General features: G+C 37.2%; 1 protein-coding gene across 2 annotated transcripts in view; it reads left to right on the forward strand.

Moving 5' to 3' along the window:
• USH2A (usherin) overlaps positions 1 to 21,907 on the forward strand; it is a gene marked incomplete at both ends in the record, with an annotated part of 700,457 nt that overhangs the window by 371,822 nt on the left and 306,728 nt on the right. For both annotated transcript variants that reach the window (XM_080825193.1, XM_080825194.1), the window contains one exon: positions 17,603 to 17,754. In XM_080825193.1, coding sequence (XP_080681319.1) covers positions 17,603 to 17,754 — 152 coding nt within the window. The remainder of the gene's footprint in view (positions 1 to 17,602; positions 17,755 to 21,907) is intronic.

Here is a 21,907-nt window from a genome sequence, read left to right on the forward strand (position 1 = left end):
GGGCTCTCTGCTCGGGGGGGAGCCTGCTTCCCCTTCTCTCTCTGCCTGCCTCTCTGCCTACCTGTGATCTCTGTCTGTCAAATAAATAAATAAAATCTTTAAAAAAAAAAAAAAGAAAACAGCCACTATCATGCCACCTACTTCTCTCTTCACTTGCCCCAAATTTTCCAGTGTTTGATTTTTATTGTCTGTTGTCTGGAGAGGGAAATTCTGATTGTTGGAAAACAACTTGTTCCTCTATTTGTTTTTAAAGCCTCATACTTCACCCTAAAAACCTGACAGATAAAATCCAAATTCTTTAGTCTAGTATTCAGGTCACTCCCAATGTATGACTCAACCTGCATTTACAGAGTCACGTTCCTTTCTAGAATACTTATGGCTTACTGTAGGGTTGTAACACGTTCCTTTCTAAAATACTTATGGCTTACTGTAACACACCTAACACATGTTCTTTTCTAGAATACTTAAGGCTTACTGTAGTGTTGTAAGATGTGTGTGTGGAGTCAAATAGGCTTAGAGACAAATATTACCTCTGCTGAGTAGTAGTGTGTTACCTGGGGAGATGGACTAAATTCCATGAGCCCCAGTTCTCTTGATTGTAAAATTGGCATTGATAACCCCTATTTTCTTTCCATCTTCACTGTGGAAATCTAAGTCATTCGTCAGAACTAAACGTGGGTCTCTTAAAAAAAAAAAAAAAAAGATTTTATTTATTTGTTTCTTTGAGAGAGAGATGAGAGCTCAAGCTGGAGAAGAGCAGAGAGAGGGAGAAGCAGGCTCCCCACTGAGCAGGGAGCCCAACTCAGGGCTTAATCCCCAAGATCTCGAGACCTCCACCTGGATTTTTATTACCCTTTATATTCAACATATTCAAGTTGATTTTTCCACATGTTCTCTGCCCCTCTACCTGCCCTTCCTCCTGCGTGACTCCTCTCACCATTAGCACAACCCAGTCACACCAGCCAGAAGCCTGGACGGCAATCTTGACTTCAACTCTGGCTCACTCCTGACTTGTCTTACCATGCAACGTTCAACAGCACTTCTCTAAGGAAGGTCACTGATTTTTTTCACCCACATAACTTCAAGAACTTCCTCAGACCCTGCAAAAATGTGAATTTATTCATTCAAAGTGTATTTTTTGATGACCTACTGGTGCCATCATTCTGATGATACCAAGATGAATTTGCCTAGTCTCTGATCTTAAGGATTTTAGAGTTCCATAGGGGAACTAATAATCACAAGGTCAGGATGTGAATAAGGTGCCAAATGTATGCAGAAGCCGCTCCCCGGGGAGCCCTATAGGCTATGGGAGTGTCCTCCCTCTGGGTCTCCATTAGATGTGGCAGGTCCAGAGACACGTATGCATTTAGACTGTCTTGTTGTGTAACAGATCCTTCTTGCATGGTTTTGCACATGCTGGAATATAAATGTCTAGTTCTTGCCTAATAAGCAAGTGGTCATCTTTAGCCAGCATAGCTTAGGAAACAGGCTCTCTGCTTTTCATAAATGACTCTGATTTAAACAGTCACTTTCTACTCATCAGAGTCTTGTAATAATCCTGAACCAGTGGCTAAGAGGATGGCCTTTTGCCCTTCTGACTGCCATTTTCTTCTTTGTCTCCCAGCCTGCTCTCACTTCACAGCTTGTGCTGGGAAGCTTGCTCTTCGCTTCAGGACATGCTTCCTGTGCTCTGAGAATTCTTCCTGTTCTGGAATCTTTCGTTCTGTGCTGTACCAGCAGTTCTAAGAATAGTGCCTGACCCACATAATAGATACTCAATTAAAACTTTGCTGATTAGCACTACCAAAAGAAACAATAAATGCACAGAAAATAACAAATGTTAGCAAGGATGTCGAGAAATTAGAACCCTTGGGCACTGTTGGTAGAAATGTAAAATGGGGCACCCATTATGGGAAACAGTATGGAAAAATGCCTCAAAAAATTAAAAATAGCATTACTGTGTGATCCAGCAATCCCGCTTCTGGGTATTTATCCAAAAGAATTGAGAGCAGGATCTTGAAGAGGTACTTGCACACCCACAGTCACGGTAGCATCATTCACATTAGCCAAGAGATGGAAGAGACCCAAATGTCCACAGATGGATGAATGGATAAGCAAAATGTGGTGTGTATATGTATATACAATAGAATATTATCCTGACCTTAAAAAAGAAATCATCACATGCTACAACAGGGATAAACCTCCAGGACATTATGCTAACTTAGAGAAACTGGTCACAAAAAGACAAACACTGCATGATTCCACATATATGCGGTATCTAAAGTCATCAAACACATAAAAACAGAAAGTAGAATCGGGCAGGGAGTTGGGAGGGGGAAGGGAGAGCTGCAGTTCAATGAATCTAGTTTCAGTTTTGCAACATGAAAGGGTTCTAGAGATATGTTATACAACAATGTGCATTTAGTCAACAATCTGTATTATACGTAGAAAAAGAGTTAAGATGGTAAATTTTAAGTTATGTATTTTTTATCATATTTTTTAAAAATACGAGGTAGAAAGGATATAATAAAATGCAGTAAACTTTTAAACCAGAGGAAGAAAAGGTTAAAGGCTGTGTTAGTTTAAAATAAATAAAAGTTTCAATTAATAATCACATAAAGATATATACATAAAATATACATTTGTTAAACCAAATTAAGATTATTCTATCCACCCTGTGCAACGTGTTTTTCTCACTTAACATGGTGGAGACATCTTTCCAGGGCAGTTAAGCAGAGAGAGCCCAGCTTCAATGTTTTAAAAGGCAGTGGAATCTCACTGAATAAAACCACAGCTTATGTGACCCATGTTTTATCAGTGGGTATTTATGCTTCCATTATTTTACTGTTATAAATAATGCTACATGCTATTAATTGTCTTCTTTTACCAAGTAGTCTTTAAGTACCTGGTCTTTATCACTTGATTCACACCTAAGGCTCTGCTCTCCTTCAAAGATGTCCTACTGAATTCTAGCCCCTTGCTTCACTTACCTTCAAAAATGGGGATGTGAACCTGCAGCTCTGTTTCTCTAATCAGAGCATCCTTGTTCCCTCTGGCAAAGGCGTTCTCTGCAGGCTGCAATTTCAGGCAAGGTTTTAAAACCTGAATAAGAGTGACTTTTAGGAAGATAAGAACTCTTTATTGTGCAGCAACAGGACCCTTCCTTTGCCATACCATCAGCCATCAGTGAGAAAGGGCATAAAGGAGTACTGTCTATTAAATTTGTGACCTGTGTTGTGAGGATTACAATTGCGTAATTAGAATTATGTTTTTGAGAGCTTCCAAATTCTCATGAGCCATATTCCCTTTCAGAAGCCTAGACCTTAGAATCTGTAAATATGCTTTTTCCTCACAATTGAAGTTTCCCTTGCTGAAAATCAGCATCAATATCTGACTAGACCAAACTTACTTCTCATTACCTAGCATAACATGTAGTAACATTCGAAAGTAATCAGAATATGTTTTCTTAATAGTAAGTAGTAATATAGAATATGAAATTCTTATCCTTTATTAATATTTACAATTGCTTGTAACTATCCACTATCTTTACTTAAGTAAATTTGCTAGAACGGTTTCCCTGTTAGATTGTGACCCACATAAGGGCAGGCACGCATCTTGTCCTCTGTGACCTTGTTCACGGTTCTAGTGCCAGCAATTGGCAGGGGTTCCAGTCATGGATAGAGGAGTATTAAGTCGCTGTTGAACGAATTAATGTTTGCTGATGACAGGGACAATAATAACATAGTAATTGTATGGATGTGAGAAGTATATTCCTATGCAGTCATACGATACACACAAACACACATTTACAGCACGTTTTATAATCACATAATGTAGAATAATGATTTCAAAGACAGTAGAAAGGCCTCTCCCTCTTGGCCTGCTGAAGGCTCAAAGACCTGGTTGTTTGGCCTAAGATTTTCTCAGCCGAGTGATTTGTCAAGATTCTAAAGAGAGACAGCACGTGAAACCAGATCTGCGTTGCGTGCCTCTGTGCGAAAGGGTAGACTGTTCCTGCCATCGAGATGAGGTCATGTCAAGATATGCACAGGAGAAGGGGAGCTGGACACCCATGGGACAGGGTCCCGGGTACTTCTTGAGAAAAGAAAGAGTACTCAAGGAACCTATGAAAATATTTTCCTAACTCAGCCTTTTGTACTGGACTGGCTTTTTGAGAATTTGGACATGAATATGTACCAAGATAGTGGCAACTGGGTCAATAAAGAATTTAAGAATTTAAGAAGTTGAAAGAATTTAAGAAGTTGATTATTTTTGCATACTTACACATAATACCATGAAGACAATGGAACATTACTGAAGAACATTTAGCTCAGGTTTTTAAAATATTTTATCTATTTCTTTATTTAAGACAGAATGAGAGAGAGCAAGCATGGGAAGGAGGGGAGAAAGAGAGAGGAATTTAATACTGAGACCACAACCTGAGCCAAAACCAAGAGTTGGACTCAACCGACTGAGCCCCCTAGGCACCCCCATGAAGTTTCGTTTTTTAGCATAAAAAATTATACGATTTCAGAAATGCGTGGTAAAGAAGTAACTACAGAACTTTTATATACATTCTGTATATGTCATCCTTCACATTAAGAAATAATGAGAAAGAAATAGACTTTTATAGTTTATATACGTGAAGGTGTGTGTATAAATACTAAGCAATTCACCCATATGAAGAAAAAAGTATTTGATTTCCTACCAACACTGATGGTAATTGTAGTAGGAAAAGCTACAGCTTAGAGCTATGTAGCAAGCACTTCAGTCCTCACAACCAGCCATGAAATAGGTATGGCTGAGACGCCTGGGTGGCTCATTGGGTTAAGCCTCTGCCTTCAGCTCGGGTCATGATCTCAGGGTCCTGAGATCGAGCCCTGCATGGGGCTCTTTGCTCAGCAGGGAGCCTGCTTCTCCCTCTCTCTCTGCCTGCCTCTCTGTCTACTTGTGATCTCTCTGTCTGTGAAATAAATAAATAAAATCTTTAAAAAAAAAAAAAAGAAATGGGTATGGCTTTTCTAACATTCAGCTGGGGAAACTCAGATTTATAAGTATTAATTGCTCAAGACAACCAGTTAAGTAGGAATTTAATACAAAGCAAGGTGTCAATGACACAAAAAAATTCATGATTTTATTCACTGTACTCTTCTGCCTCAACATTTTGTAGAAAAGCTCATAATTCAGTATTTCATCTAGGCACGTGAAAAAAAAATTTTAGATGCTTTGACTTGTTTGATGCATCATTCTCACTGACAATATTCAAAATTCTTATGATTTCTGTTCTGATTTTTCTGTGGTTTTGAAGGAATAACTATTTTTCAAACTTTTTATTTTGAACTAACTTTATTTTTAAATACCCAAAAGGCAATTCTATTTTCTTTCCTGGAAATGCTCAGTTTTAATAGCAGAAATGGATTACAGAATTCAGCGAATCACTTAGGAAAACTGCTTGACAGTTTTGAGCAAACCTTGTGTAACTTTTATGAAACACCTCCAATCAGTTTGTCAGGTAGAATTTCCCAAGCACAATCTTTTTTAGGTTCCGTTGATTCCATTTTTAGGAAAGCCTAACAGTAATAAGGCATTATTCCACAATGTGAAAGCTGTTCTCTCTTTTCCTTTTTAATTGAAGGATCAAGTATTCACACAGGGAGATAACTGCCACATTCAATCATCATCTGGACCTTGGGGGAAAACTTGCCATTGATATTCATATTGCCATGCTGTACTGGAAAAAAAAAAACAACAAATATGTTTGGAGCATCTATATTCACTATACTTGTTATTTTCATGACACACTAAAGCATTGTTGTTTAATTCTTACAGTAAACAGAATTCTTCAGTGTACATAGAGATACCTTGTATTAAATTTACATCATATTGTACTTGTATTGAATTTCCTTGGTTATAGATGACAACCTACTGAGCACCTTAGGAAACACAATTTGACAGAACATGATGAAGAGGCACAAAGATATATATCCCAGTGGATGTGCTTTATGGACAATTATGTTTCAGCTTCCCTGTGAAAATTAAACACCTTAAAAATTCTACCATTATGGAAAGAGAAAGGTGATAAACTTGAAACTGCTTACCCTGGTGAGCCAATGGGAATTAAGTATCTATTTTGTGGATTATCCACTGTGGAACTGAATTTGTAGAACTAGATTAAATAACCTGATCCCTTTTTACCACACAGCATTCTATTGTTTCATTTTGTTCTAGCTAGCTTACCAATTACTAGCACAAGAGAGTAAGCAAAAGAAAAGCACAGAAAAGACGAAACAGTGCAACATAAAGCGTTACTGTAATTTTTTTATGTTAGATGTATATATTTTTCAGACTTTCTGGATCCACTTTTTGCTCTTTCATTAACCCTGTATCCTACAAGGCTGACCTTTACTCACAGTGTTGATGAGCTTGCTCTCTGTCTCTCTCTGGCTTCCTTTTGGTTTGTCCCTGAGCAGTGGCAGCAGCAGCAGGAGATCAGAGGGTGGGAGGAGAAAGAAGTCTCAGAATTTAAAGCCTTTGTTCCCTTTCAACCCGGGCTCTGGGCTCCAGGGTAGAGCCGTATCCCTCCTCCAAAAGCTACAGCACCCATCTAATGGCCCTTTCCTCTAACTCCAGCTCTTTGTCCAGGTTCCCAAATCTGTTCTCATCCATTCCCTTGCAAATCTGAGGATGTTTACGGGCTGGAGTCCTAACTAGGACCTGCTGGGAATGCATTATTACCACCCAGTCTTTCCCTTAACTTTGCCCATAGCTTTGTAAATGAGTTTGAGTTGCTATCAAGTTTCTGCTGAGTCCTTAACTGATTTTTAAATCTCGCATAATCCACACTTAACACACAGAATTCGGGGGCTGTGTCTAGAGATAGATGTAAAATGTATTCTGGGAATAGCAAAAGTAAATAAGTAAACAAAAATTCCATCTAGTTAAACTTTGACACTCTAGACAATTTAAAAGCAAATGAGAATGGTGTTCAAAATTCTAGATGAAGACTCTTTATCTAATATGTCTGTGATATTTAATTTTTTAAATAGTAATCAACTCATTGATACCTCACTGAAATCTTTCTATTAATTATTATGAAATACTTATTGTAATTAATCAGATAATGATTTGTGACATTTTTCCTTTTGATGAAGTAGGTCCAAGGGCCAAGTTCATCTTAAACACGTTTTCCCAGAAAAATTTAATTTCCTAACCCACCTAGATGAGGTTAGCATCTGCCTTCCCAGCCACTACCATTTTTTCTTCTTTTCCATCTGGTTCTCTTTTAATACATAACCCACTTAGTCCTCCTTCTCACTTATATTGGAAGTTTTATTAATGCAGGAACCAGGACTGTTCTGGGTATTTACAGCTTGAAACACAATGTCTGGCACATAGTAGGTATTCCATAAGTATTTACTGAGGAATCAGATAACTACTGTAAACCAAATCCACTAAATCCAGCAGATTTCTTTTTTCAAAAAGTATTTGACAGCACTTGGGAAGTACCTGTTCTGTTTCGTTTTTCGACACTGTGCTCTCTGGACTTGATTGAGGTAGAGAGGAATCTTAAATAGTTAGCACACACATAGGAAACTGCTGGGTAGTTTTCATACAAGTAGGGAATACAGACCTGTCTACAACGTGCTTCCAAGAGATGGGCAGGTTATGTTTTATAAGAGATGTGCAGTACATGACACAGGTGAGCATAGGAAGAGATAGTCTAAGGCAAGATTTTCACAGCAAATAAGGCTTTAATTTGCATGTGAAGGAAGGGACAACTCTAAGTTCATTCCTCTTATATGCATCACACTTAATTCCCAAGGTACTTGCATATATGCTCACTCATTTGATTTTCACATTAACTCTGTCGGGCCACCAGGACAAGGAATATGACCCCCATTTTATTGATAGGGAAAAAAAAGTTTGGAAAATGTGAGCTTCCTAAGTTTTAAAAGTGTGTGGTCATGAGAGAAAGGCCGTGCACTCTCCCGCCTTTTTTCTAAAAGCTTAATCAAATGACATCGGATGAAATCACAGCTCTTACATCCCCCCCAAGGCTACCTGGTACCTGACTAGTGTCCATTCTTTGGCGCAGCTCTCATCAATACCAGCTAACCATTTACTCATAAACAATGTCAACAGTGATGTCAGGGGCTTGGTCAGGTACACAGTCCTCCAACGGATTCTCGTTTATCTTGAGTTAGTGTTGCTACGAGGATACAGCCCACATGTAGTTCCTCAGGAGTCCTGAGGACTGACAGAAAGACCCCTGAACTAGCTGTCGACCCCTTTCTTCTCAAACAAAACAACCCAAACTGTGGAAAAGAAAGGATAAGAGAAGAAAAGAAAGTTGGTGTAGCTATTTTAGTATCAGACAAAGGAGACTTTTGGGCAAATAGGATTATTAAAGATAGGTAAATTCAAAGTGATAAAAGGGTAACTAAAATTACGAACTCTTCTTTCAGCAAAATGTACTGTAAACAAAGTGCCTAAAGAGATAAGTAATCGAGTGGGATATACCATTTATAACACACGTAACTGTCAGAAGGCTAGTATTTGGATACTTAAAGTATTCTTTGGACTTAATAATAGACTGGGGAGGGAATGTAGCCAATCATAATTGTAATAGCATTGTATAGTGACAGATGGTAGCTACACCTACCATGGTGAGCACTGGGTAATGTACAGAACTGTGGTATCATTACGTTGCATACTTGAAACTAACATAAGATCGTCTGTCAACTATATTTTGATAAAATGTTTTAAAATATATAAACTTAAACTTAGAAGAAATGAAACCCAAACTCTTTACTTCATTCATTATTTTCTAACACACTTTATCAATGATAACATACTCAGAGATATTGTTAGAATAATAATAATGAACTGGGGAAATATCTGAAAAGGCATTTCACAAAAGAACAAAAAGCAAATAGCTAATGAACATGAGGACATCCGCTCAACCTCTTTCATAAGCTGGAAATAAAAAATAATACCAAAACAAGGTACCATTTTACCACATATAATACTGGCACAGTTTAAAACTGTGACTTATATAAGCTCTTTTTGAGGATATGGAACAATGAGGACTCATACGTACTATCGGTCATAATGGGAATTGATGCACTTTGAAAAATGGTTGGGTGTTGTCTAGCAAAATTAAGTATATTCCAATAATTTCACTCTAGGACCTATGTGCTAGTAAACTTCATGTCTGCCTCAGGACACAAGTACAAAAATGATAACAGATACAGTGACATAAGAGACAGAATGTGGAAACAATCCAAATGTCAATAGTAGAATAAATGAATGAATTGTATTGTGCAGGAATACGATACAGCAATGGAAATGAGTGAAGTGTGACTACCTCAACAGGACAGACAGGATTCATGCTTATTATGGCAAACAAGAAAAGATGCAAAAATATCTTTTTTTCAAGTAGGCTTCACGCCCAGCGTGGAGCATAACACAGGGCCGAAACCCATGAGCCCAAGATCAAGACCCCAGCTGAGATCAAGAGTTGGATGCCCATCTGACTGAGCCACCCAGGTGCTCCCCCAAACCATACATTATATGATTCTATTAGCATAAAATTTAAAAACACACCAAGCTTAATTATATTGTTTATGGATGCATTCCTAAATAGAAAAGCAAACAAATCATTCTTTAAAAGTTAACACAGCTGTCTGTGAGGAAGAGAAAGGGCTGGAATGAGGGAGGACACATAGAAGGTTCATGGGGTGCTGAAGATTTGTGGGGTGCTAGCAATATTTTATTTTTTAACCTTGGTGATGGTTACATGGCTTTCCACTTTTTCATTTGTCTTTGAGATATAACATATTTTATGTATTTTTCTATGTTATGTTTTATCACATAATTTAAAAAATATAGAAGAAATAGGTGCACGGAAGTTAGAGAGTGTAATGTTCTGTGCACTGTTGAACCTGAATGTTTCTTCATGTTACACCAACCCGTAGCTCCGACACTTTCTGTCTGGCATTGACTGTGTTATTCAGTCTTTCTCCAACTTGTTTTTCTCCTCTGTAAAGGGAAACTGAAACTTTTTTTTGCCTTCAAGCGTTTTTCCTGAGGATTGATGGCATCTGATCTAAAACATGAACACTGTTGTTAATTTTTCAGCATAAAGGTCCTTTGACTTTCAAGTGTTTGCCTCTTCTTACTTTGCGTGCTTTCCTATGTAACAGTATTTGTTTTGCATTTTAATGAAATGTTACATGATGAGATAGTTACAAATTCACATGCAGTTGTAAGAAATCATGAAGAGAGATCTCACTGACCCTTCCCAGCTCCCCTAGGATACTTTTAAAACTATAGTACATGATCACAACTATGATTTTGACACTGATACAGTCAAGATGCAAAACAGGGGTGTGACTTTTTTTTAATTCCCCAATTGAAAAACAGTCCCCTTTGAAATCAGTAGACGAAAGGTAAGTTAGTTCCTTGGTAGTGGGCTTTTGGAAATCATTCGCACCTACCCTCACAAACCCTCTCTGACTAAGGTGGATAGACCCTTCTCTTGCCTGCATAGTGACCCATGAAACTATGCTGTACTCTAACCCTAACCTCAGCTCTAAGCATTATAAATTTGTTTTGTTAAAGAAGAGAAAATAAATAAAACTGTTAAAGCTATTTCTCTCTTAGAATTCCATACTACCACCGCAATATGGCATTCCCCCACATCCCTCTCTCAATCACAACTCATTACTATATATTCAGGAAAAGGAGGCTTTCAAAATTATTTTTTTTTCGTTTTGATATTTTCAGCTGCCCTTTTCCCTACATCTGTGGTCTTCCCTACTCCAGTCTATTGCAACTGTGACTCTAGATTAATTCTTCTAAATATCATGTTTATTTTAACTCCTGGTCAATGCACAAAAATATCCATAGTTCTCCTGTGCATCATAAAATCCCAACCCTTGGAGTAGCATTCAAGGTCTGAACCTCCGTTTGAAGGCTCATTTTCTATTAGGCTTTCACCAGTTACGACAATAACAACAGAATACGGATATATTCTGGATGTCTTTATTATACCTTGCATTTTTTTGCTTCCAGGCATTGGTAAATGTCATTTCCCCACTAGGAACATCTTCCTGAGACATGGCCTTTTCACATTTTGCCTTTTATGGAAGACCCAGCTGCTTTGTACAGAAACCCCAGCTGCTCTAAAAAGCTTTCAGGACTTACTTAAGGCAGAGTGATTGCCCCTTGCTAGAAGCTCTTGTATGTCTGTACCATTTGTTGAGCATAAAATTTTTGTGGTGCTTATCACTTTTATTTAACTCTTCGATTGTTTAATTAGACCTGTGTTTAGCCCTTTTTTTACTTCCGTAAAGGCAGATATTATTTCTTATTTTTCTATTCCCCAAAGTACCAAGCATAGTACCTTTCAGGAATTGACATCCGGTAGATACACATTAAGTTTTTGTTATGCTCAACTTAATTGCTTGTAGGGCCAGAACGGGTTTGTCAGTGCTTATTTGAGCGGAATTCCTATTTTAGCAAAGAAAGTTAGGCTGGAGATGAAGAGGAGGAGCGGTGGTGATAGGGGGATGAGATTGCCAGGCTCCAAGCCGGAGCTGATATTTATTTGTGTGACCTTGGAAAATAGCTTAGCCTAAGAGTCCGTTCCCCTAACTCAGTAACAAGGCAAATAACACTTATTTCTTGATGTTGTTAATGTTAATGGAAATAATTCATATCAAGCATATTGCCTATTGTCTGACTCAACATGAGTGTTCAGTACATTTTTTAATAATAAAGCGTTTTATAATTTCAAAAACACACAGCATTTTAAGAACCTTACATTTAACTTTTTTTCAAACCTATTCATACATGACTTGTACTCTTCTTAAAGAAGGAAAGTGCCTCCTTAAGCTTCACTTAAAACATGCACTGGAAATTCATTAGTTTTTGTTATATACTTTAGAAATCTGAGATCAATGAAAATTGTCTTAATACGTATTTGAGACTTAATTGCTAAATGTATGTTTTTGGAATTGAATTATACAATATTTCATATAATACTAATTTAATTTACATTAAAAAGTCTGTTAGTGAGAAGTTACGACATCTGCCTGCCAACTTGGTAAGAAATGGATTGTTATTTTCAAATAGTATCTCTTATTGTCCACCAATTTGCCAGGCAGTTTGACCATACATCCTTAACATGGATTATATCGCTAATGGCCTTGCCCAAACCAGATCAAAGGAAATACTTGCACTTGTCTCAGGCTCCTTTTTGTGGCAGATGTAGGCACCCGCTCTAAACCATGATGGTATCCCACTTTGGCCTGACCTTGAGACCTGGTGACTAGCTGTTGAGACCTGGAGCTGAAGGCAGGAGACCCAGAGAGATCAACATCATGAGTCTGTTCCAGCTTCACAACGTGCTCATGTTGACCCCAGCTTCCCGATCCTGGGATGGGGAACTCTCATCTTGCTAGTACTCAGCAAAGGTCTGACTGATCACTGATTACATGTGGCATTTTTGGATACGCATTTTGAAAAATGGCCCTCTGTCTGTAGTGTAAAGAATGAATTGTATGGAAACATGAATAATGCATCAAAACATGAGGGTGGCTATTATTCTCAGATATGAGATGATGGCAGAATGGACTAGGTGGCCATGAGTATGGTGATGGGGGAAAATCAGTTGGGAATGTACAGTCTACATGACTCAGTGATGGAGTTGGTATGGTGGGGGAGGAAGAAGAGAGGAGAGTGTCCAATATGACTTAAAGGCTAGATGACACTTACCCAGTGTACACTTGGATTCTACAATTTAGATCTATAATTGATCTTTTAGTTCTTCCTACAAGTGCTGTCAAATAGTGGTTAATTACCGAATGCTGGGTTACGCTGTAGGTATGTGTGCATGAGTGCATGTGTGCGCTCTCACCCGTGTGAAAGCTGGACTTGAGTTTCACCCACCTTTCCATTCAGATGCATCCTCCATACTAAAAAGTTTCTGAGCAGTTGAATTAACTGTCACAAATCTCATTTAATTTCATTCTCAGCTCATTTGCCATGCACTCATCTTACTCTAAGCCCTTCTCTTAGCAACTGTCTGTTATTTCTTTATACATAGTTCCAGATGTCATGGTTATCTAGTTTCTTAGCATTGCTTGCTAGGGGTTGACTCGCTTAAGTCAGGTAGACAAAACAAAGAAGAAACTGTTGAAAGACTGTCACTGAGGGAGGAAGGAGAATTCAAAAAGCAGACATAAGAATGGATTAAGTGTAGCCACTGAGGGATGTGAAGGGTAAAAGCTGGGTAAGTATCCTAGATCTCATTGGTCCCTGAGGGTATTGCTGAATTAGAGAATATACTCTTTGGTGTTCATAATGCATGGTTTGAGTCATCACAAGATGATTCAATTATATTCATTATAGTCTGTGTGGGAAGACAGGTGAGTACTGTGGAGTCCTTGCTGGAAAGATTTCCTCTAAAAATGGTTAAAATTCTTAAAGTTTGTACTTAAGGAATGAGATTTAGTTATAACGAAAATTAACTTCTATGAAATGTGTCATTTCCCAATATGTCAGATAAATGAGATATTATGCACATAATCCTAGCATAAAAGAAATTCTCTGTTCCCCAATTATGTAAGAAAACAGAAATATTGATTTGGGTACTTTCTATGTCATTGTTGAAAAGCAAATCAAGTAAATAGCATTTTGAGGGTCTTACGATTTCTTTAAGAGCTTCTCCAACACACTGCACATAAGATTTTTTTTTTTTTTTTTTTGGTGAGGATTAAATGATTGCTTAGCAGAGGGCCTGGCACATCATAATTTCTTATGATTATTACTGTGATTTTATCCATTTTTTCTTCTCTTAAATTTCCTGTGACTATTTAGTTTTACACTGTGTATCTTTCACTTCTTAGTTTTAATTCATCTGTGCTTTTGTGTGTTGATTATTAAATGGCATTAAACCGAATACTTTCTGTAAGTATTCTCAGAGTTATCAGAGATGGTCATACTAGAATAAAGGAGAAAGTTGACAGTTGGACCTTTTTGGCGTAGCCAAAGGGCTACATGACAGTAAAATACTCTTACCCCAAAATTTGCAAATGAGGGAAATAGGCCTGCTCTTAAAAGATAAGCTATACAATGTTATCCTCATCAAGGAAAATAAGTCCAAGTAGTAGCTTTATTTAAAAAGCATTAGCTCAAAAAATAAATAAATAAAAAGTATTAGCTCATTCAAATATAAAGAGCTTTAATCCTAAAGAATGTACTGACCAAGATCTAACTAATGAAACAGAAAATGTGCTAGGATTGTAAGACAGACTGTATTTAATATAAGGAGTTGATTACAAATGTGTTGGAAGGGCTGTAGAAACAAAAAAGGTGATTGTCAGAGCGCTGCTAACTTCCCTGGTCTTTGAGCAGTTAGCCTCAGCTGCTGCTAGCTGCTGGATTTGCTGATTTGGTGCTTGAACCGTCAGGAGGTACTGCCCCAACCCAAGCTAAAGGGCCACCTAGAGTCCACTACTGAAGAAGCTGGAAATGCAGAAGAGGCATTTCTGCTGCCGACACTGCTTGAGGCCACAGCTGCTTTGTCCCTCTGCTGAACTCTCAGCAGTCAGCAAAAGCCTCAGCGCTTAGAGCTACAAGTTGGACATTTTCTGTCTCCCTGTTTCTGCCCAGCTTGCAGTGCCTCCTACTGGTGAAATCCAAGAGGAAGCCAGCAAGCCAGAGGCTGCAAATACAGAGGACGGACTTTGAAGCCCAGCACACAGAGCAGACTGTAGACCTGCGGCTGTGGGGCAGTGGGCAGGTGAACTGGATGAATAACCAGATTATTCAACACCCATGCATGCTCCTCTTCCTTCCATTACTTTCCACGAGCAGCAATAATCACTGCATGCTTCCGCCTAACACCCTACTCTGCTTTATACAAGGAAGAGGCTCTCACCCTCTGTCATTGTATTCCATCTGGGTTCATGCCCCCTTGAGTTTAGACACGACCGACCTAGATATCCTGCAACTTAAAAACTAAGATAAAATTAATACCTGTTAACTTTCTTTATATAAATCAGTAGGGAAAAGGAGAAGAGAAAATTAGTTATTACATACAAATCTTTATGTAATATGAAAATAGTAAAACACGAAATAACACCTACAATTCTCATTTCCATAACTAGTTTAAGGCCACAGTTGATATTTATAATCTCTTCCCTTTGCCCTCAGCCAGCATCTCGTCTGTTTCAGAATCTTGACCTAGTAAGGTAACCCAAACCTTCATTGCTGAAGGGTGTATGTGCTTAGTGTCAGCATGCCCCAGGAAGCCAATTTCTCCTTCCACACAGTAACTTTTTTTTTTTTTTTTGCCTGTTTATTTAGTTGCATGAGGATCCCAAATTGCTGGGTAATATTCTGTTTCTAATTTAGTGTTAACTTGCTTGCAGCCCACAACATAAGTATTCCTTTTTGTGGCTGGAGAATGCAAACATATGTAGGTTATTAAGTGTAATAATAAGAGGAAGGGCTCTGACTACCTTCTTTTGATCCCCGTTTCCACATTTCTCACTATAGAAAAGCCGGCATCAGATACTGACCCCTGGCTCAAATCAGGCGAGGCATCGTGTACAAACCCTCAAATCCACAGGTGTCATCACCCAGCCTCGGCTGTAATGTGGGCTTTAGGAGGCCGTTCCAGCCATCTCTTAGGCTATGGGTTGATGAGGTATATTATTAGATGAGTAACTTTTATGACAGTAACTCACTCCCTACTTGTTTTGCTATGAACTGATTTTTAAATCCAAAGCAGTCTTGTAAAGAATATCCTGAAAATGAGTGCAGCATTCTATAAATTTGCAGGTGATGGTGATGCCAAACATTGTGAGCAGATTCTGGAAGGGAGTAATTTCCTCCCAGGAAAAAGGGACACTCGGGAAAAAGCTCCTGATGTCCTTGGTCCCACCAGGAATGCTATCCTAATGCAATGATGGATGATGGTTTGGTCTTCCTTCAGGACATTAATGAGACCAAATTTGGAGTTCCCAGGCTGAGACAGGCCTCTTGGAAGCCAGCTGAATTCCCTGACAAGCTTGACTGTGCTAGAACCTCTTTCAAGACTCGCTCCTTCTCCAAATCTATCTCTGAGCTATTCTTGAATATCATCTTTTTACCAAGTCTCTTTTCATACTTCAGGTAGAGAGTTATCTCTTTTTTCTATAGCTTTACATTTTCCCTCTAGATTGGATGCTGGTATTTTTACTCTGTTGTGTGTTCATTAATTTATTCATTCAATCAATATATATGTAGTACCTACTATGTTTTAGGCATGGTGTTAAGTCTAGAAATACACAGGTGAGGAAGAGTCAAGATTGCCTTGGGGATCCTACAGAGAGGCAATTAAACAGCCACTGTGAAATTAATTTTACTTTGAAAGAAGTTCTAATTTAGCATGTAAGCAAAGTTTTATTTCTCAATGCTTGATCAGTTTGGGGATTCCGTAATTCCAGGGAACACAGATCCCTAACTTCCTTTTAATAAAAATATTTTGACTACATACTTCAAATGATCATATTCAACAACTATTTAATTTCACATATCTCTACTAGTTGGTTTCATGAAAAGACACATAAACTTCCTTCTGAAATAAATTTTAGTTGATCATTAAAACCAGTAAATCATAGTGTCTCTAACCCATTCATGAGTGTCTCATGACTGCACTTTGTATTAAGGTGTTTATGGTTAGGTTATATAATATTGTGGTTGAGAACGTGGGTTCTGGAGTCAGACCTCCTAGGTTCAAATCCTGACTCTGGCACTGGCCAGCTGTGTGATTTCGAGCAAGTTACCTAATCTGTCTTGCCTGAATTTCCTCATCTATAAAATGATGATAATGATACTACCTCTATTCTGGTGGTGCTGCTAGGAGAGGGTTAAAAAGGAGTTCACGCACAACAGGTGCTTAGAACAGTGCCTGATACATCCTGAGTAATGTATAATGCCCTAACAAATAAGGTCATTTTGACTTCTAGAGCACATCTACTAAGGATATAGTTTAAGAATGCAATACAAGGGGCACCTGGGTGGCTCAGTGGGTTAGGGCCTCTGCCTTCAGCTCAGGTCATGATCCCAGGGTCCTGGAATCGAGCCCCGCATCGGGCTCTCTGCTCAGCAGGAATCTTGCTTCCTCCTCTCTCTCTGCCTGCCTCTCTGCCTACTTGTGATCTTTGTCTGTCAAATAAATAAATAAAATCTTAAAAAAATTAAAAAAAAAAAGAATACAATACAAATTATAAATGTACTTAATTTATTCATGTTTTATCTGGAACACAAATGATAGCTGTTAACATGATGTAATACGAAGAATCCCATACTGGGACTCTTGGGTTCTGTTTCTGTCTCTATAATAATTAGCTTAACAGTTTGATATTTAGGGGTTTAATGCCTGTTTTATCCTTTGGAAAGAGACAAGGTTTAGACTGGGGAAAATACCAGATACTGTGATTCAGTAATTCCATGAAATTAGAAATCATATCAAGAAGTGCTTGCTTTCTTAAGACATTCTTTGCTGTTGTCTGGTAGTCATGCTAAAGGTCCATTATTATCTTCCCAGGTGTTATCACAAGCTACAGACTATATCTGGATGGTATATTAATTCACAATTCCTCAGAACTCAGCTGTCATGCTTATGGATTTGCTCCTTGGAGCTTACATTCCTTCAGAGTCCAAGCATGCACGGCCAAAGGTTGTGCTCTGGGCCCACTGGTGAGTATGCGCATTTACATTCTGGGAATGTATCCGATGTCAGATGACAGTGAATATCACGGAAGAAGTAAATGGTGGTGACTCACTCTGTGCACAGCTAGGCTTTCAAGCAGGATGGGAGATTTTCTTTTTATAAAATTTTATTTAAGACTTAGTAAGAGTTTATATTCAACATAAATTTCAAGACTGTGCATAGGTCTAGTGAAGGACAGAATCTGTATTTCACTGAAATTTTTCAAGGTAAGTTGGCCGGGTTAGCAGAAGGACATTCGATTTTCTTTAGTTTAGTTACATATTTATTTAAAGTGGATGTTTTTCTTTCTAATAATGGGCTCAACAACTAAGTAAGTTTATGATTAAAAAGTGAAAACAGTTGAAAGTCCATGACTGCCACAGTATGGCAACACAGCTGCCCAACAAGTACGTCAGTCAGTCATCTAAATAGAATAAAATAGATTTATATCATCAGTGTGATATAGTTTCATAAGAACCGTATTTAAAATTACATGAATATTAGCTTCTGATATCCACATTTCAGAAATCTATGGTGTATATTTCATTAGCAGTTAAAAGATTGACAAATCATGCTTTTTATTTTTTAATATAGTTTTTAAAACTCAATAGTGCATAATTGTCATAGACCAGCATGACATTCGTTAGCTTCAAAACATCAGATTTTATTTTTGTACATTTTTCTTAATTAGATTTCGCTTCTTTTAAGGGAAATGCTCATTACTTTTAGATATTTTTTGGCAATGTTTGCTAATGCTCTATCATTTTAATGCACTCTGTCTTCACTGGAAAGTGTATTATATAAATATTACCTTGGAAAACAGCTCTACAGTTTCATTTTTGCTTCCTTATTTTTGATCACACCTTCCATTTCCTTTCAGAGGTTGGTTGCTTTCCAAGCTGCTAATATCATCTTTTGGTGGAGCTGAGCTGTAGTCTTTACTGCCATTAAGTATTTTATAGCTCAGACCCTCTGATGGTTACTTACTCTTAAAAGCAGGAATGGCAAGAGGCCAGCTTTTCTTCTCCATTCAAAAGAAAAAGGAAAGAAACACGAGAACACTTCACATGAGTTTGAAACCTAGACTCTTTCAAAAATATGAACAGCACATGGTTCTGGCTACTAAATTGGCTCCCACACTGTCTCTCGATGTTCTGGCAACTTGAAACAAGGGGGACACGGTTATTGATCTGTGTCCTGTGCAGATAAGATAGTAGGTGATGTTAACCTAAAGAAATCAAATGCTACAGTGCCCTGACGGGAAGGGAGGAAACAGAATTGGATTGTAAAAGCTGCTCTGCCATGGCCTCGTACATTCTAGACTCAGGCCTGACATCAAGCACGGTTATTTTCTCCCCTTGGTACTTTTCTTTATCCTGTGCTCAGTATGCAAACGCTTTTCCCAAGTCAATGATCCATCTCTAATCACTGGGATTGAACAACAATGTCTTTATTTAGAACAAGTCAACTCTGTGCTGCCAAGAAGTTAAAACCTACAGTCTTCAATTGATTTCTAAAATATTTTTGTACCAATTACAGTATGCCCTTAGGAGATTACATATCTGAATATTTTAAATTGCCAGGGATATCTACCGTAGTCATGAACGATAGTCCAGATTCAGATACACACATCCCTTAAGGGTATTCTTTATCTAAAGCCAGTGTTACAACAAGCGTTTCATTGAAACAAAAAATTCATGATTTCTGTTTTTAAATCTTTTGCTGGCAGAAACTGAAAAATAAATTTTTTGTGAGTCTATTTTTTTGTTCGCCTAACAACATTTTTTAATGATAATTCTTGATTTTTGGAAAGAGAATCCTGTTTATTTTACATCTTTTTCATGCATGCAGGGAAATACTATCCCATGTTTTCTCTGTGACAAATATGCTCTGTTCCTGAATGTGGTATGGTTCACCCTCAAAACTGGCAAGCTGAAATAATAAAGGGGATAAAACAGTAAAAAGGACAAGTTTGATAAAATAGAGTATTTTAAAAATAAAAATGCATACATATTTTCCACATTTTTAACATTTTAATGTAGTATTAGCTCAGTATATTCTGTTTTTAGCCCTACCGGTTTATTACCTGTTTTTGTGACTTGGTAAGAATTACTCTGTACCCATCTGAAAAAAAAGATTTTTTTTTTTTTTTTGTGGTTTGTTCAGTTCTCATTCAATTATATAACATATTTGGCTTTTAAAGAAATTCCAGTGTTAAAAACAATTTATAATGCCTTTGATCCTAATTTTACGATGCTAATATGCATTGCCAAATTTAATCCAGTAATTGAAGTTTTATAAGTGTTTGAAATAATGAAAAATTAACAGAAAATGCAACAGAGAATAACTTTTTAAGAGCTATCCTTGCTTTCAATTCTATTGTGAATTATATTAGAGAGAAACCCTTCACATTTTGTGTTATTATAATATGATGCACTGAATATGTCCATAGGATAATCACTCTGCTTTTGTTTGTTTTTTTCCACTTAGCTAATGTTAGATAACACTAGTAGAGTCTAAGATTGGGAATTTTATGACTGTGTCTGGCCTTGGAACATTCATTGAATTCAATTCTCTAAGGAGCCTCTTAAGGATGAAATGTGAAACTATAGGTCACTGCCATGGGATATAGTTAAAAAGCTGCTTTGGGTTCTTGGTGATGCATGTTTATAAACGTAAACACACCTATACACATATCACCTTTTCACATTTGTTTTTTACAAAGAAAAAAATTTATTATATAAGACATCTAAATCTTCAGGGCAATATGCAGTTGTCAAGAAAATCCTAAATGGGAAATCTACCCTAAACCTGCTATTATTCCTCGTGCCTCATTGGCAAACATACTTATTCTACTAAGCCTTAGATTTTTCAACTCTTACAAAAGGAAAATAATGCCCATTTTAAACAGGATTGATGTAAAATTTTCAGTGAAATATTTATGCAAAGATTTCTGGTACATGATAAGAGTTATATTAAAGATGAAAATTTTATTAAAATGTTTATATGTTTTCATGGCACATTTATTCTCAAAAAAATTTATTTTCTGTGTCAGGGGAGGTTTCCAGCCTTCCAGAATGCCTTTTCCCTAACATTCTTTTTAAGGCAAGATAGATAAACAAGGAGGTAAAAATTTTTTTTTTAAATTAAAGATTGAGTTGAGGCAAAATAATACGACTGCCAAATTTCATGTAGAGTAAAAACTGAGGTATTTATCCAGCTACTGAAGGAAATTTTAAAAATATATCACTTTGAGTTAACCAGATATTTGAGCATACTAATATAATTATCTGGAATTGCCCTTAATTCTTCAACTTTTTGAATCTCATTTTATTTGGAACGCTTTAAAATCATATTCTATGCAATAATTTGAATTATATACATAGACATAATGGAACCAATTGCATTGTTATGAAATATTAAAATGATGAATTGATATTTTTCCAGTCAAGTTTCTTAACATTTTTTTGGTACATAGTTATTAGACTAAAAAAAAATGAGGAGTTATAGATCTAAAGAACCCCATAGCCTTTCTCAGATGAAAATAAAACATGTCGTGACCTCATACTTATTAAAAATTAACACTCTGTCTTTTTCACATTTATTTTCATAATTGGGAAAGTGTATTCGCTCTAACAAATGAAGGTTTCATAATTGAGAATATTTGCCTGCCTAAGGATTTCGTGTTTGATCACCTTCTAGTGATGAGGCATGAGCCTCTGCTTTAAGAATAAGGTCAAAATTATCAACATATTCAATACATCTTAAAAGGTCACACATTCATAAGGATGCTTAGGAGTTTGTGGTGATTAGTTAACAAATTTAAGCCAGTTATTAGAAGATGCTAAATATCCTGAGCCCCATTCTGCTTTCTCTCCACTCTGACCATCCTCTGGTCACCTAGTCATTTTATGTATTTAGCCACTAAAATCTCCCTGGCCTCTGCGGTTAGGAATTACATTTTCTTTCAGAGTCCTTCTCTTTAATTCATCTTTTGCTCTTTTCCGCCTAGGTTCATTAACACTCTATTAATGAAAATTTCAACTTTTTTTGTAATTATACCTTAGGGATAGTATCACTTAGGTACATTTATTTCTTGATGTCTGTCTGGCAGGTACCGCCTTTACATACCTGGTAGCA

The sequence above is a fragment of the Martes martes genome, assembly GCF_963455335.1.
Source record: "Martes martes genome assembly, chromosome: 15".
Taxonomy (NCBI): Eukaryota; Metazoa; Chordata; class Mammalia; order Carnivora; family Mustelidae; genus Martes; species Martes martes.